At 34.4% G+C, this 16,810-nt stretch overlaps 1 protein-coding gene across 4 annotated transcripts in view; it reads right to left on the reverse strand.

Moving 5' to 3' along the window:
* Window positions 1-3,067: 3,067 nt before the first annotated feature.
* MBNL3 (muscleblind like splicing regulator 3) overlaps window positions 3,068-16,810 on the reverse strand; it is a 77,167-nt gene continuing 63,424 nt past the window's right edge. For 2 of the 4 annotated variants that reach the window (XM_036270689.1, XM_036270691.1), the window contains exons 3-8: window positions 15,905-16,096; window positions 14,602-14,838; window positions 10,973-11,123; window positions 9,329-9,364; window positions 6,675-6,766; window positions 3,068-3,540 (exon numbers count right to left, since the gene is read on the reverse strand). In XM_036270689.1, coding sequence (XP_036126582.1) covers window positions 3,529-3,540; window positions 6,675-6,766; window positions 9,329-9,364; window positions 10,973-11,123; window positions 14,602-14,838; window positions 15,905-16,096 — 720 coding nt within the window. In that variant the 3' untranslated portion in view covers window positions 3,068-3,528. Of the gene's footprint in view, window positions 3,541-5,401; window positions 5,476-6,674; window positions 6,767-9,328; window positions 9,365-10,972; window positions 11,124-14,601; window positions 14,839-15,904; window positions 16,097-16,810 lie in introns of those variants that run through there. The other 2 variants (XM_036270690.1, XM_036270688.1) reach the window with 2 other exon arrangements.

The raw sequence follows: 16,810 nt of genomic DNA on the forward strand, positions 1-16,810 counted from the left end.
TCTGAGAGCTGGTGAGGCTACCAATTAGTAAAAACAGCCCAGTGGTGTGGGACAACACTGTGGCAAGATTATGTTAAAAAACGAATAGAAGAGACTGATGGAGTAGGGAGAAGATGGCTTTTCACATCATGATCAACTATAAATTAAAGACTATACAAGTGAAATGAAATGCAATAGCTGGTTAGAGTCATGCTCCAATTGCAAAAGCAAATACTGTATTTAAATAGCAATTTTATGAATCCACTTAATTTTGATTTAATCATAATCTTTTAAAATTATACTTATGGTCACAGTGCTTTTAAAAACTGACACTACTAAAACTCTCTTAAAAGATAATTTTTAGATTATTTTCTCTGTGTACATGACTTATTTTGTCTAAGTTTCAGCACTCTTGCATATTTTTGCAAAATGCTGAGAAAGACAAACAAAAACAATGTTGGATAAGTAAAAATAGAGGCCCTTGTAAATTACAAAGCTTAAAAAATCTTGACCAAGAATCACAAGTGATTAGAATTTTATATATACAATTCATTCAGTAAATTACTGTTTAGTGTCACTCATTAGTTTTGTGACTTCTCTTTTTATCTGAAAATTTATAGTCTAATGACTAATCTTTCTTTTCTTGAATAAAGATAAGTTGAACAAGTCATTGCACAACTGTTTTAAACGTGTTATCTTAAAATTGCATTTTTGTCAAAATTATTTTGCAATCTGCATCAAAACTTGAGTGCTTTAACTTTTATTTCTTTAAATTCACTTATAAAGCAATGTTAAAAGTGCCAACAACGTAAAAATTGTGGCAGCCAAATTCAACTACCCTAAATAGTCCTAACCAAACCTCTTACTAAAAATTAAATAATTAATAATGTCTTTCAGTTCTTAAAGCAACATGAAAACAGCTGTACTCTAGGTTTACTACCTATGTATGTCTTCATCAGCAGTTTAAAAAGTTAAATGAGACAGCATTTTGCACCAAAATATTAAACTACACAAAGAAGTTCATTTTAGCCTGAAAACATATCTATCTCCTTTAGGAATACATCCAGACTAGCTCAGGTGCATCCTTCCTGGAATCCTGTGATCAGATCTGCCCTTCTGGGAAGGCAGTGGCACAGATGTAACAAAACTCAGTTCCAAACACAAGCAACTTCACAAAGGTGTACTCTCCTTTCTTCTCTAACAATGTTAAGATTTGAGGAAAGGGAAATTAAGTGGTTCAAAGAATCAATAGATAAAAGTCAGGACATGTCTTGTTCTTTAACTCCTGGCAATACAATAAACAAATGGCAATGGCTCCATACAATCAAAACCATTTAGAAATCACTGATGATCATGACATGAATTGATAATTAAGATCAATAGGATATCAACTATTAAGGAGCTAATTGACCAGCTTTGGGATGTAGTCTCAAATGTACTAAAGCACAAACAATGTGAAACAGATGAACAACTGGAAGTCAGGTGACATTTGTGGGTCCAACTGTCCCCAACTAGGTAGGTAACCTGGGGCAAGTCACATGCCCTGGGCCTCAGTTTCATCATCTGTGAAAAGGTTTTGCAAATTCCATTGTTCTGTGATTCAAACACTACTAGCCTGTTTATGGTATTCTAAATCAGATTTTCTCTGTCATTTTTATGAAGTAGAAAACAAACATGTTATACACATCAAATTTGGTGATTTCATACTTACCAGTGAGAGAATATATATTTAGTAGAAGATATTAAATTTAAGTTGATGCAAAATGTCATATGGTTCCACCACTGTATAATAATAGTAACTTTAATAACTGAGTAAAGTGGAGGAAGTATATCATATAACAGGAATTAATTACTCTTTTACTTGGTTATAAAACTATTTCATAAGAATTAGTAATGTGAATTCAGCTCAGCTCTGTGGAGTGCAGCCACACTGACTCATCCAAAGGGTCTTCAAAACCTCTTTGTTATAATTTTTAAATACATATAAAAACAAATGAATCCAAATCAACATTGGTTATGATGAGAAAGACTCTGTTGTTAATCAAGTTTGGGGAGGGCAATACTTGTCATATATCACAGGAGCTTGCTCCTCCACTGAAGTGTTTTAAAAAACTGAAAACTCAGCTGAACTGGAGCTAAAGTCAACTGTGGACATCCTTCCTAGAACATTTAAATAAATCAAAAAATAATTTTAAATGTCTTCCTATCCTCCTCCCCACCCGAAACATTTCTCAAAACTATACTCAGGCTCCATCTGTGATCAATAGGAAAGATTGTCCATTTGGGGAGGGAAGGCCACACTTAGAATCAGTTCTCTCTCACCTTGACTGACTTTTGCTACATTGCATTTTACTTATTATTCAGAGTAGTCTCAAGAGCATGAACCATTTGCATTCAGAAATGGCTTTTGTATAAAAGGTAACATTGCAATGATTTTTACAAGCTTTCCCTCAATAAGTAAAAAGTATCTCCAGGCCCTCATCTCCCTGCTTAATTTATTACCTGTAATTAGCAAACCTTTCAGCCTCCAAGTATCAGTTTTTCAGCTGAAGATGACAAATGGCTATTTTAGACAATCAACCTGGGAGATAGGATCCTTGAGCCACAAAAAAATGTAATGGGCACTTTATATATATTTTTTAGTGTAAATGCTGAAAAATTTATTTAAATGTAAATTTTAGTTTTTTCAAGCTTTTTAAAGAGTGAAGTTAGGGGTTAATGTTTTATGAAGTTCCCTGTTTTTAGCAGGTAATGTCTCTCTCACAGGTAATCTACTAATGGATCATATTATGCAAGGTCAGATCTTTAGGTATAAATTATTCACATGCATGTTTATGAACAGGTTTTGTGAACACTCAAAAGTGAGGTCTTTTAAATGTCTTCCCCAAGAAACCTACAGAAATATTCTAAACATAGAAATCATATTTCCATTAACCTGTCATATTTTTCAAGCACACATATTTCTGTTTCCCATTAATAACAGTTAGTTGAAACCAAAGACCACACAAAATTACAGCAAAACTCTGTAGTATGTAAAAACCTATCACAACACAATATACCACAATACAGTGCAATACAATAATGAGGAAAATGGTATTTGGATGTAATTTTTACATTTTAAATCAACCCAGTAGGCTACTGTGTAAACAAACAGTAAGGTAACACTTCAAAACAGATGAACGTTTACCCACCAAGAATGCACAGTAATCCAAAATCCACTGTGGAGATTCATTCAGCATAATAGGTATTAGAAAATCACAAAGAATAGTATGGCAAATTACCAAATTTTATGGTAGTTTTCTACCTAATAATTAAAATAAGATAGATAGTAGTTAGTTTTCTACTTATGTTTTGTTTTGACATCTCCATTGATTGTTTAATGCTTTATTTTTTTTTTAATTTGAATGTATTGGTATTTTTGTTTTGTTTAATCTATTGACTGCACGATGTTTATTGTTGTGTTAGGAGAAAAAGACATACAAGAATATACACAGAAAGGCCATATGGAGGTTTTCATGGAGAGATTCTGATATTCCATAACTCTGTTGTTCAGAATTTCAACTAAAATGGAAAAAAAAGAGTGAGAAAAATTTAAGGGTTATTGAAGCAGGAGGCAGGATATTCGGTTCTTGTTCCAGTTCTTTATGTGCACTATACCAAGATATTATACCCCACTCTGCATTTCATATTCAACATCTACAAAAAAGAGGCTGTTGGAGATGGTCTCTAAAGATTCATCTCTAAAGTATATGGTTCTCATTGAGTACTAATGCGCAGAATTGCCCTAATTTAACAAAGATGCACTTAGTTGTTTAATGCTTTATCTACACAATGCCAAAACTTTCTGATGAACATCCACCCATCTATCCACTTCCTTCAACAAGCATATTAAAAAATCATGTTTATACCTGAAACTAATACAAAATAATATTGAATGTCAACTGTAATTGGAAAATAGAAGGGAAAAACAAAACAAAAACATGTTTGATTCCAAACATTCAAAATATGCAAATATTAAATAAACTTTGAACATGTTATCTGAATGTATTGGAGACTAAGCATGAAACCTAGGTACTATATAGTTTTATACAAAATTACATTTTTTGAACCTTGGCGAGATTTTCAGCATCTGTTACATATTAAAGTGGTCATGGTGTGTCAAATCCCTCTACATTTTCTAATGGAATCAAACAAAAAGGAATCACTACTCCCAAACATGTTCTGTTAGAAAGTTAATTTGACAATTTTTGTTTACCTTGAGGTGAAGCAGCCAATGAGAATCAGAGAAGTATTTACAAAATCCACAATTTCATGTTTGGTGCTATTCCCAAGTTGCCACTATTCCAAATGATACCACTGAAAACTATTACAATTCAAAGCTACTTCAGATATTCCAGGTACTCAAATATATCTTTAAAAAAAAACATTTCTTATGATTGAAGGAACCTATTTATCTAATGTACAGTCAGCTACAGGTTCTGTCCAGAACAGTTAGTGTTCTGGGCCTGGTGTCTTCAACAGGAAAAAAATGTTAGCCAGGTTCTGGGGAACTAGCCCATCAAGAGAATAGGACTGTTGGCTCCTTCAACCAAATGACACACTCTGGTTGTGAGAACTTCAAGCTTTCAATGACTAATGTATGCAATTCAGAACTGATACACTTGTTCAATAAGTCCCTCTAATTAATTAACTAATTAATTAATTAATATACCTAGGAGTTCTAAGTGGCTTCAAAAGTCACAGACTCCAAGTGAATGATTGTTCAAATTAAGTGTATGCTATTACAGGCTCTGGACCAGACAAAGAGGACATCAAAGGTGAAAGTGCTAAAAATCCAACAATAGCAACAAAAATTACATGCCAAAAAAGCCATGACTTGAATGAAAATAATGATTAAATTACTAAATTACATCACTCAAATTTCAAAAGAGCTGGAGCAATTCTGATAGACTTACATGGGAAGTAATGCGAAGTGGCAGACTGTAAAAGCACTACTTTCTGCATTGATATAGGAGAAGCATATTGCTTACTGTCTTTAAGATAACCATCTCAGTCAAATTGGGACAAAACTACTTTGCTTAAATTTAATTTTTAAAAGAAACTAGAAAAATTTTAACCAATTAAAATTGAAAAGTGATCTCTGTCTTTGGTTAACATATTATACCCCTTTAATAATAGGATGGCATTTCAGAATTTATAAGCTTATTGGAAAAACACATACCAGCTGTCACTTTTATATAAAATTGCATATATGCTGTCTTCATTTCAACTTGGAAATTTTAGAATGCTTTAAATCAAGATTTTAAGTTCTGAGCAATGTCTGTTAGTGAAAGTATTTACCAAAGCTTTAACAAATGCAATTGTGCAAATAAAAAAATATAACCTATACATATAATTTATATTAATACTTAAAGAAACTTACTCTTCTACAGGTAACTTCTACATCTGTGAAACAAACATGCTGCTATTCAGTTCATCTATTGATAATGGGGATATCTATGGTAGTAAAAGAAATTTTAGATTAAGATTGTTTCTTGAGGGAATTCCATTTATTTTGTTCACTGCTTGGACATGGTAATCAATCCCATAATCAATTTACAGGAAAATTTAGACATATTAACCATATCCAGTAATAGTTAATTTTGCAAAGCACAAATTGAAATGTGATTTATTTCCTCAATTAATTAATGTTTTGTGTATAATATGGTTATCATACGTGTAATTGAAATAGCACTGGAACTTGCAGTCCTGAAGCATGGTTAGCACTTTAATAAGGTAAGACAGCCTTAATATTGCAAAATAACTATTGTATGTATCTCCTTACAGTTTCAAGACTCCCCCAAATTTATAATTTCCCTTGTGATGCTACTTGTAAATACCTAAAGCAAATGGAACTCAAAAAAATACAAGCACATCATAATGTCAGTATAAGAAGAAATTTCTGACATAATTATTAGATAATTATAGGAATATCTGTGCCTTGGAAAGAAATGTGTTAACTTGCTTTATTTCCAGTAGATATGAAGGTAAAAGTGATGACTGTACTAAGTCAAAGTTGAAACACAACAACCAAAAATGGTAATAAAATAAAACAACAAATTCACCTCTTGACCAATGAAGAAGCATTTAAGAAACATTTAGTATATATGTTTAAGGATTGGTGTAGTAGCAATTGTATATATAACATCAAGAGAGATATCTCGTAACTGATTGAAAATGAGAAAACTCTGTTGATCCATCTCAGCATAACTAGCAAAGCAGATACATCCCTGAAGAACAGTGATTTTCAACCTTATTCATCTCATGACACACATAAACTAATTACTAAAATTCTGCAGCACACCAAAAATATATTTTTTCCGATCTGACAAAAAATAGGTATAATTTTAATTCAGTCATACATTATTGTGTTAGCTGTTGTCATTTTTTATTTGACAATCTAAGGGAAAAGAGGACAGTGCCCTTGACTAAACAGTCAGGTATTGCATGTTTTAAATATTCTTGCAGCACATTATTGTGCCACAGCACACAGGCTGAAAATCACTGCTCCAGAATGAACACAAAAATAAAAATTCTAAATGTAACAACATCTTAGGAAACAAGATCATGGACCAATGTCTCTCACCAATCCAAAAAAGCATAGACTGTGTCTTACCAACACCCTGTGGTTACCTAGGTGAAGTAAATCGCCAAACCTGATTGCCTGTAGCTGTTGCAGCAAAGGGAATGCTGGTGACAGGTGATGCTGCAGACACAGTGGTAGGTGTAGCACAGTGCATCATGGGCACTTTCAGTAGGAAACCATGGAAGCAACACGCAGGAGGATGAACCATTTATGCAGCCATGACATAAACGATGTAATGGAGTATGGTAGGTATCACAGCAACAAGCCATGGGACACCATCATGATGGAGAAACCAGGGTGCAACATGCAATCACAGTCAGTACAAAGCAACACAGCACAGAATGGGAAAACATTTTAAAAGAGAAAAGGGGAAACCAATTATAGTTTACATTAAAAAATTATTTTCAACATTTAGTTTTTTAGTAGAATCACATTTTATTTGACTTAGAAGGCCAAATTTCCAGAAGGGTTATAATGGCTGCTATAGTAAAATCTGATTTTACCAAGGCTATCTGTATGAATAGCTAGTTAAACAGACAAGTAACTGAGTTGCACATTCAAAATGGGGAGTAGGGAAGTGTTTGGGTTCACTAACTTATAGACATTAGTGCTGTCACTAGATTTGCAGGTTCAAAAGGACAGTTATATCTACACTTACCTGATCTACATGCAAAAAAAAAAAAAATATGGTACTACGGCTGGTGGGTATATGGTAGGGGAGCAGATATGAAGAATATAATGGCTTACACATTCAGGTTTTTAAGTATACCTATGGCAAACCCCTTAAAACTTAGACTATAAAACAAACACATGGGATACTACATAGAAAATATCTGCCAAAATCTTGTCCTCATGGTGAATATTAGAGGTCCAATAGCTAGCAACTACAACATCTCTTTCAGGATGTTTTCTCTTTGCCTTTTCCAGTTTCAACCTCATTTTAAAAGCCTTGTGGATGCATCTTTCATTTCTAGCTCATTTTGGAAAGCAAACCAAGGAATTAATGGTGACTGGCAAGCATTCTTGTATAATAATTTGCATCTATGTTGATTGAATTCAAATTTTCTGAAAGTCTACAGAGGAAATGAATGAGCCAGAGAGAGGAAAATCAACATATTCAATGTCACAGAAGCCACAGTTGTACCCCAAATGTTGATTAACAGAAACTCTTGGTATTCCTTATGCCTATCTCTAGCAATCCATTACTTATAGACATTCTTTATTGTACAACATATCAATTCTAAAAACACTCTTTTCATCCCCTTTGGGAGCACAGCAACTATACAGGAAGCAGCACTACTGAAGCATGCAGTTTACATTTCTACACAGAGTTCTTAGGTGAAAGGATAAGGGAGCAGAGTCAAAAATGTGAAGACAAAGACACACTTCACAAACTTGCAGAAGTTTGTTCTTCTAACCATGTGCATATAGTGCTCTGTTATTATGAATGGAAATATTTTTTATTCTTACAGGGGACAGCCAACCCCTCACTAACAGAGACCTCACCTCTGTAGCCAGTGAGTGTTGTTATTACTATATGGTTGTCGTTTTGACTTTTTGTTTTATCTCAATAAGCCTCTTAGTTATTTTTGGGCTTCACATCTACTCTGTTTGACCAATGGGATAGAGATCAAAATATTGCAAAGTCTCAAAAAGGATGAAAGGAACTGGATTAATATGAGATGGTGGGTTGGGGTGGAATAATTTCTCCCTGTATCAAACAGTTATTTTTCTCCTCCTCTGTTCCTGGTGTTCATGGGGACTATAGGAACTGTGAACTCCCCAAGGATTCTAGATAAGGAACCAAGTCATTTTCTTTTCTTTTGTATTAGTGATGTAAAAAATGATTTTGAGATGGCCACCACATTGTATTGGTGGTTAATTAAAGTATTTTATGTAACTGGTTAAAAAATCATATACCCCCAAAGAGTCACTTTGAAATTATTCTGTTATGCCTAGTTTCCATGCACAGGGAACATTATAGAACCCATCACAGAACATTACAGAATGTTATAAGTTTGGTAAATTCATCCTTTCTAAATATCTGAGTATTGAATAATTTAGATATTTTTTTTTAATTTTTTTTATCCTCACCCGAGGACATTTTTCCATTTTTTTTTGTTCAGATAGAGTGGGAGGGAGAGAGAGGAAGAGAGAGAGAGAAACATCGATGCGAAGGGACACATCGAGTGGCTGCCACCCGCACGACCAACCAGGGCCGGGGACAAATTGCAACCGAGGTACGTGCCCTTAGCGGGAACCGAACCTGGGTCTCTCTGTACCGCAGGCTGACGCTCCATCCGCTGAGCCAAACCAGCCAGGGCTGAATAATTTAGATATTATGGGTAACTTTTATTGGAGGAATTTTTTGTACTTTAGAAATTGTGCATTTTAAATATTTCTATAATTTCTTAGTAACAAATGTAAAGCTGAGAACAAAATTGTGCATTCTGGATAGATAAAGAAATGTTTCAAAATAGTTCAGCTACACTTTTTAGGGTTAGCATAGGGCAATGGCAGGGTCAGTATTTGGACAACTAACTAGGTCTTGAGAATGCAGGACCATTGTGATTTCACAATGATGTGAAACAGCACCATAGTAAACTTTAAATACTCAGAAAATGTCCAACCACATCATTCAACCATTCATCTCATTCATAGTCACAACAGAAAATCACAAATTTTCAGATTAGAAAAAGTTGAGAATTTTTGCACAAAACCTACCAATACTTGAAGCAGGTGCCATGCACAGTATTTGCCCTATACACCATGCAGAAAAGCGTGAAAAGTAAAGAAAAGAGATATTTCATTATTTAATCTTTACTGATAGAAATAATTTTTAACTAAAAAGATATTCTCTGCAATATTAATTAATTAGAACATGCAAATTCAGGTAATCTATGTTTAAAATTATAGCTTAGTTTTAAAATCTTAAACCTAGGTAATCAATGTAATTCTTAGATTCTTAGGTATAAAATGAATATTAATTTTTTTGAGAGGATTATCTCACTTAAATTATATCCTTTATTTATTTTTGACAAATACATTCTAAGTAATTTTAATCATGAAAGGCAGAATTTTACTTATTACGTAAATTATTTTCAAAATATTCACCAAGATCTTGTACCGGTGCCAATAGTTCTATTTAAAGCATTTATCTATTATCACTGCCTATTCTACTTGTAACTGAAAACCTGACTATGAAAAAGCAAATAGGCTTTTCATCAAAAGGGGGCTCTCAGCCTGAGAGGTTTATAATTTGCTATTAATTAAGGAGGACAGGATTCTTCAGATATTTTGGCTTATAAATATAAATTTTAAATTATACAAATCCAGCAAAAAAATCTAAAATTGTGTCTTTTAAATGATAGCATGAGAATTATTGCAGCTAGTAACTAGACAAATCACTTTTTATAGCTTTTTTCAAAATTTATTAACTGATTAATTTACTGATTAACCAAAAGGTGTTATTTCAAGTCCAGGCATATAATACTATGCATTTAGAATATTTATACAATTAACAAGACTTTATAAATTAATTTTTAAATCATGTCATTTTCATTTAATAATAGTTTCTAAAAATGGGCATTTGTAATTCTGGTAAGAAAATCTACTATTCTCTGGGTAGTTAGTATTATAAATGTATTCCTAAGAGACTATATGCTAATTCTTAAAGTACTGAATGACTAGAAGAAAAGTATTTTCCCTCATATATATTTGAAGAAAATTCTGACTTAAAATTTTTTATCTAGTTTGGTACAAAAATGTTAAGCTATTAAATATAGTTGAATGTAGAAGATAAAATATACTTCAAAATATAAAATATGTAAGAAAAACTGATATGTTTTTTATATTAACTGGTTTAAGAATTAGAGGCTAGAACTACCAGTTATATTATACTATACATTACCTGTATATTATACTATACTATATAAATTTAAGGGTAGTTTTATTGTAAGTATCTTCGGTATATCAAAGATACCTAGACTACATATATTTTCAATGCTGAAAATGGGAAAGAGTTTTTCTTTTTAGGGCAGACTAATGTCATTGAATATTATACCTAAGAGTCAAGAAATTAGTTTGAGCCTGAACCAAGTGAATCAATGATAAGAAGCAAAAATTAAGAAATGCTAAAAAGAAAAATATTGACAGTGTTTCCTAGTTTGATTTTAAATGATCAATTTTCAGGAATCACAGAAACAAAGTTTTCTTACATATAGTAGCAGATCAAACATAACTACCCTGTTTTATTTCCTATCAAAAGACCTGTTGACAGTCCTGGTATAAAAGTTCTTTGGAAGCTGGTGTGCATTGTGTACACTCACAACATCATTACACTGACAGTGTCCAGAACCCTGTTCTCACCTGCAGGAACAAATGCTGGTTGAGGGAGCTGCAGATTAGCCAGAGCCTGTTGGCAATTGAAAACACTGGGATTAAAGACTGGGGCGGCACCATTGATCTTTTCAAATGCAGATCTTTTTGGTATCAGTTGAAATGCACCAGGCTGTAGGCCCTGGAAAGGAGGGTTAGATTAATAAATAGTACCAAAGGAAGTAAAAAAAAATGTACTCAAACAACAGTTACCTAAGGAATAGTGTGAGAACCCTCTGAAAGGATATCCATTGAGCAAGGTAACCAACTGCAGAGATGAAGCAGTTCACTAAATGAGGATTTAGTTCAAAACAGAAAAATACATACAAGGAAAAAAAGAAGCTTTTCAACTTCACTAATTTAGGCAAACAGAAAAAGACCTCATCATTTGGGCAGGATGTGACAGGAAGCTGTTAACAGCAAATAAGCATTTAAAATTAACATCTCAGAGATGCTCATCTACTAATCTGTTAAAATGAGATTAGTGGAGGCAACAGCTATAGCAGGAAAGAGATTTCTTCCAGTTAAAATTCTGATATGGATTTAGGAGATAAGTGGTATATAGGTGATGAAACAGATTATAAGTATTTGGAATCAGATGCTGTAGCCCTATAAAACAAAATCCAATTTATACAAGTACTTCAAATGCAAAGTCTATAACTGTATTTCTCCCAACAAAAATGTAAGAAAAAGGCAAGTGAATTATTACTCCCCCATCACCCACCTCACTCAAATACCATAGATAGCAAAATTAAGGCAATTCTCATTTATAGAGGCTTGCTCTGCATTTCAGTGTGTGCCATTTGCTTTGTACAGTCCTTTTAAGGTTTAATTCTAAACTGTATTAGCATTTTAAAATCCTCCTTTTATGTCTACAATTCTTTCAAAATCCCACTGTGTTTATAATAATCAGTCAAATTTGTCCCTGCATCAGATTCATTGGAGAAGTTTGTCATTACATTTTTTTTCCTCAGCAAATTGTGCATTACTTAAAACATGCCCCAGCAGCAATTATGTGTGCTTCAAATTCTTAAGAAGACAAGGACACTTGTGCTGAGTAACTAGCCTTTCACACACTAAAAAGGAATGGCCTCCTTACTCCTGTGGATAAAGAAAGCATAAAGGAATCAGTCTTTTCTTTGGGAAACTAAACATCAACCCATCAACCTTTCTTTTATTTTTTATTGTTGAAAGTATTACAGATTTCCCCTTTTCTCCATTGACCCCCTCCTTCCCACTCCCACCCCCCTCTTGCTTTCCCCACACTATTGTCTGTGTCCATTGGTTGTGCATGTATGCATATAAGTTTTTTGGTTTATCTCTTCTCACCCCCACCCATTCCTCTGAGGTTTGTTAGTTTGTTCCCTACTTTCATGGCTCTACATCTCTTTTGGTTGACAGCTTATTTTGTTCATTATGTTCCATAAATAAGAAAAATCATGTGGTACTTCTCTTGCTCTGACTGGCTTTTCTTTTAAATGCATTCAAGCTTCTTTCAGCGAAATCAACCTGAGCTATACACATGAACATGAACAGTGTAAAAATACCTCTTTTAGAAAGCATTTCTAGCCTAGCCAGTGTGGCTCAGTGCATTAAACATCATCCCATGGACTGAGATGTCCTGGTTCGATTCCTGGTCAGGGCACATGCCCTGGTTGCAGGCTTGATCCCCAGTGTGGGGCATGCAGGAGGCAGCAAATTGATGTTTCTCTCTCGCATCAATGTTTCTATCTCTCTCTCCCTTCCTCTCTCTCTAAAAAATCAGTTGAAGGCCAACTACATAATATTTAAATTTCTACATGGAAATTTGAGGCTGACTTATGTGCATGTTATCAAACACACCCAAATGATCAGAAATGAGCACATACATATGAAGGCCCCATGCCTGAGTGTGAGACAGGTAAAAAAGGTACAAGCATGCCTTTGTTTATACACCCCACTCATATGAGAACATTAACTTTTAGGGGCCAGATGTATTCTTCTTTATAATAGGTCCATGCTGTTTCTGAACTCTGTGCCACCAACAGAAATAATCCAAAATTAGAAGGCTTAAATTCTGCATTAATCATTCTGGATAGCTCCTACTTTCATACCTTAAGATTCCCTCATTCAACAGAGTTTAAGATAAAAACATGTGGTGAAGTCTTTTCTTTCTTTTTTTAACATTAATTAACATAACATTGTCCAGATCAAAGGAGAAAATAAGTTTGTTCTACTTTGGTGCTCAGCTCTTTTGTGAAGTAATGGGTTCAGTTTTGAGAGAAGAGGGGTATTGAGAAAGTGTAGCAAGTCCAAAATTGGTCCTGCATCCTTAAAGCCATAATATACCAAGAGAAGTTTGGGTTATCTGGTTTAGAGAAAAAGACTTTAGAGTCATCATTCATATGGAATAGGAATTGACGTACTTTGTATAATAAGCCTAAATTCCAGTTATAGCAAGGTAGATTTTAACTCATTATGAGGAAAACATTATTAACAAATAGGGGTTTTGGAAACAAATGTATTTCCCTTATTAAAGGTAAGGTCTCTGTCAGGGGCTTCAGGGTCCTGTAGTTTTTTTCCACAGCCAGGAAATGAGGTTCCTCAAGGTTCTGTCACTTATTGGATTATTATACCCTATTACACAAGAAAAGGCCCAAGCCAAAAAAGAAATAGCAAGCAACTTATCAAAATAATTGACAGCTGTGACAAACAAGTAATCATAATTCCTGTTTCTCAACCTATCACACAGTAGTATGGTATGCAGATATTTTTAGTATTATCTTTCCTATCTTTCAGTGTTAACTAGAATTAACTTTTCCCCAAAGCTGACTTGCTCCTCTTCTTGCCTCTTCTCCCAACCATGTAGAAATGCCCCCCACGCCCCCAGCCTCAGCTGGCTACTTCCTTAAAACCATTCCTCCATCCGGAGAGACCCGGGTTCGGTTCCCGCTAAGGGCACGTACCTCGGTTGCAGTTTGTCCCCGGCCCTGGTTGGTCGTGCGGGTGGCAGCCACTCGATGTGTCTCTTCACATCGATGTTTCTCTCTCTCTCTCCCTTTCTCTCTCTCCCTCCCACTCTATCTGTACAAAAAATGGAAAAATATCCTCGGGTGAGGATTAAAAAAAAAAAAAAAAAGAAAAAAAAAAAAACCATTCCTCCAGAGAGGAAAAAGAATTTTAACCTTTGAGAAATGAAAGCCTACTTATTATCCCATCTTTCAAGTCCTCCATTTTTAAAAGCACTAAGGGAATTATTAGTAAAGTGCCCATGAAGGTGGCTCATAGGCAGAGAGGCAGCTTGCTGCCTTTTTTAGTCACTAAGGCTAGTTATGCTATGAAAACCACTCAAAACTAATTTACTATTCAAATTATATAATGTGCTCTTTCTCTAAAATATGGGAGAAAAAGAACAGTAGATTAATATTATCAGTAAAGCTTTTGAATGATTACCTTTTGAAAATGTTAGTGAATGAAGTAGAATAAAGAGGTTCTCTTTTCCAGCTCGTAACCTTGGCTATTCATATTAAGGTCCATTCATGACCACCCAAGATTACGGCTATAAGACACTAGACACATTGGAGAATATACTAATAATTTACCCTCAAGTAAACAGTCCACAAGTCCTGGCTTGTTCTTACCATCGTGGTGGCAGCTGAGTGGTTCATTTGGTGATGAGATGCTTTCAGTTTGGCTTGTAAGTGTGCAGGAGGATGAAAGTACTTGCATCTCTCCCGGGAGCATCGGCCTTTGATGAAATCCATACAGATGGTCACAGTATTATCATTTGCTTCAACCATAGAAACATCAGTAGGATGAGCGTAGCGGCAATCATTCTCACCACGGGTACAATTTCCACGCTGAAATTCTCGGCAAACCTTAAAGAAAAAAAATCACATTGATGACTTGCAAAATGATTAGGTTTAATTTATTTTGACAGTGAATGTAAGAGCAATAGTATACATTACTTTGTCATCTAGGAAAAATCTAAAAAGCTCAAGGATAATGTAAAGCCATATTCACTATGAGATGTAAACATAGACAAAATTTTGGTTCCTAGAAAAAAAAAAAAAAATCAGTACGTCCAAAGGAAAGTTGTCTGTTTTTCTAACATTGAAATAAAAGTGCTTAAAAGCATTGTTGAAAACCAATTTTTAGCTTTCCATTTAATTCAGCCTAAAGTGTTACTAGCTAAGTTTTCAAAAGGGAGTTATTTTGTTAAGGTCCGAGATGAGTCTTTATCACACAGCAATGTGCTTTTCCAAAAGCAGACCTGTGGATCATGATTGTGTACAGTCAAATTTCACTATGATACACTATCAGGCATTTAAGGAGCTGCCAATAAAGCTGACTTTGTAAAATATTGACTAGTTATTTATTTCAATTTATGAAGAATGATAATTAAGAGATGTTTGAAGGAGTTCAATAAATCAGAAAGTTGTTTGAAATTTATTTTATATTTTCTTTTCTTAGGCATCAAGGGATATTTAATATCTAATACATCATTCTCAAAAATGTTAAAAATGGTTCAGATACTATGAGACTCAATTACATTCTGCATTAACAGATAGAGTAGTCTACTTTTTTTTCAGTTTGATTATTCTAGCAAATTATTCAACAAATTTGTAATCCCAGTCTATAAAGCTAGAGCCTGTGTAAAAGTAGCATTCCCACCAGACTCACTGTGCTATAGCAAAAGAGATGCAGTCTGTGGCAAGGTAAACTAAGACATTCTTTGACCTACTGTACAACTGCATCAGTGCACTTCACAGAAGGGTATAATTGCAGTAGTAAAATATTTAACATTTTTCTGAGGTTATACTCCATTAACTAAAAACTCAGGTGCATTTATTTAAAACATTCAAAGCATAGGGCTCTAAGGATTTTTTAATGCATAAGGTTAATATCAACCACATAAGTATTTATATATTTCTACACAAATACCTCCAGTTTATCTGAACGCATCAGTTTTGGACCAGCAGCTCCTGGCAATGCGAGAGGAGGGTTTCCAGAAAACAGAAGAGGTGCATTTGGTAAAAATTCGGCAGGAACCAGGCCCATCCCAGGATGAGGTAAGTAAGAATTGAAAGCCATGGTAGGATTAGCTGCAAGTGATGGAGTCATAGGAAAGGAAGTCTGTATGTTTGAAAGAAAAAAAGTGTTAGAGGTAAACAGATTATTCCTATTAATACACAAAGAGACATTCTTTTAGAAAGCCTAAGCATATCAAAATTTGCCACTGTTTCTCAGATCTATTTTGAGTCTCATACTAATTCCAATTACGAGTTGCTTTTAAAACAATAAATACCTTTGAGAATCAAATTTATTGATAAACTGACAAAACAGATCACCTAATTTTTAATAATCACGAGTTACCCAAATTTTACCTCATTGATGGATTCTTTTCCAAATGTGTTTTCTTTAGCACTTTCATTTTTACCTAAAAACCATGTCACTAATGATATATTATACAGATAATATATCATTGTCTCCTTCCATAGGTATTACCTATGTAGGCAGATTTAAGGTTCTTCTGAAAACCCCCTTTGTTCCACCCTCCTCCTCCTTCTTCCCCATCAGTACTGTTTGGCTCTAAGGCCGCCAGTCCTACCACAGTTCCCACCTGCCCTATCAGTCACTTGTTTCTCTTGGTCTACTATTAATCATAGAAGACAGCAATTAGTGAGGAAGAAAGAGGTAGATTTAAAATGTAGAAGCTGTAGCCCTGGCCCATTTGGCTCAGTGCTTAGAGCATCAGCCCTCGGACCAAAGAATCTCGGGTTTGATTCCAGTCAAGGGCATGTACCTCGGTTGCAGTTTGGTCCCCGGCCCTGGTAGGGGATGTGCGGG

This window comes from Molossus molossus, unplaced genomic scaffold, assembly GCF_014108415.1.
Source record: "Molossus molossus isolate mMolMol1 unplaced genomic scaffold, mMolMol1.p scaffold_m16_p_2, whole genome shotgun sequence".
Taxonomy (NCBI): Eukaryota; Metazoa; Chordata; class Mammalia; order Chiroptera; family Molossidae; genus Molossus; species Molossus molossus.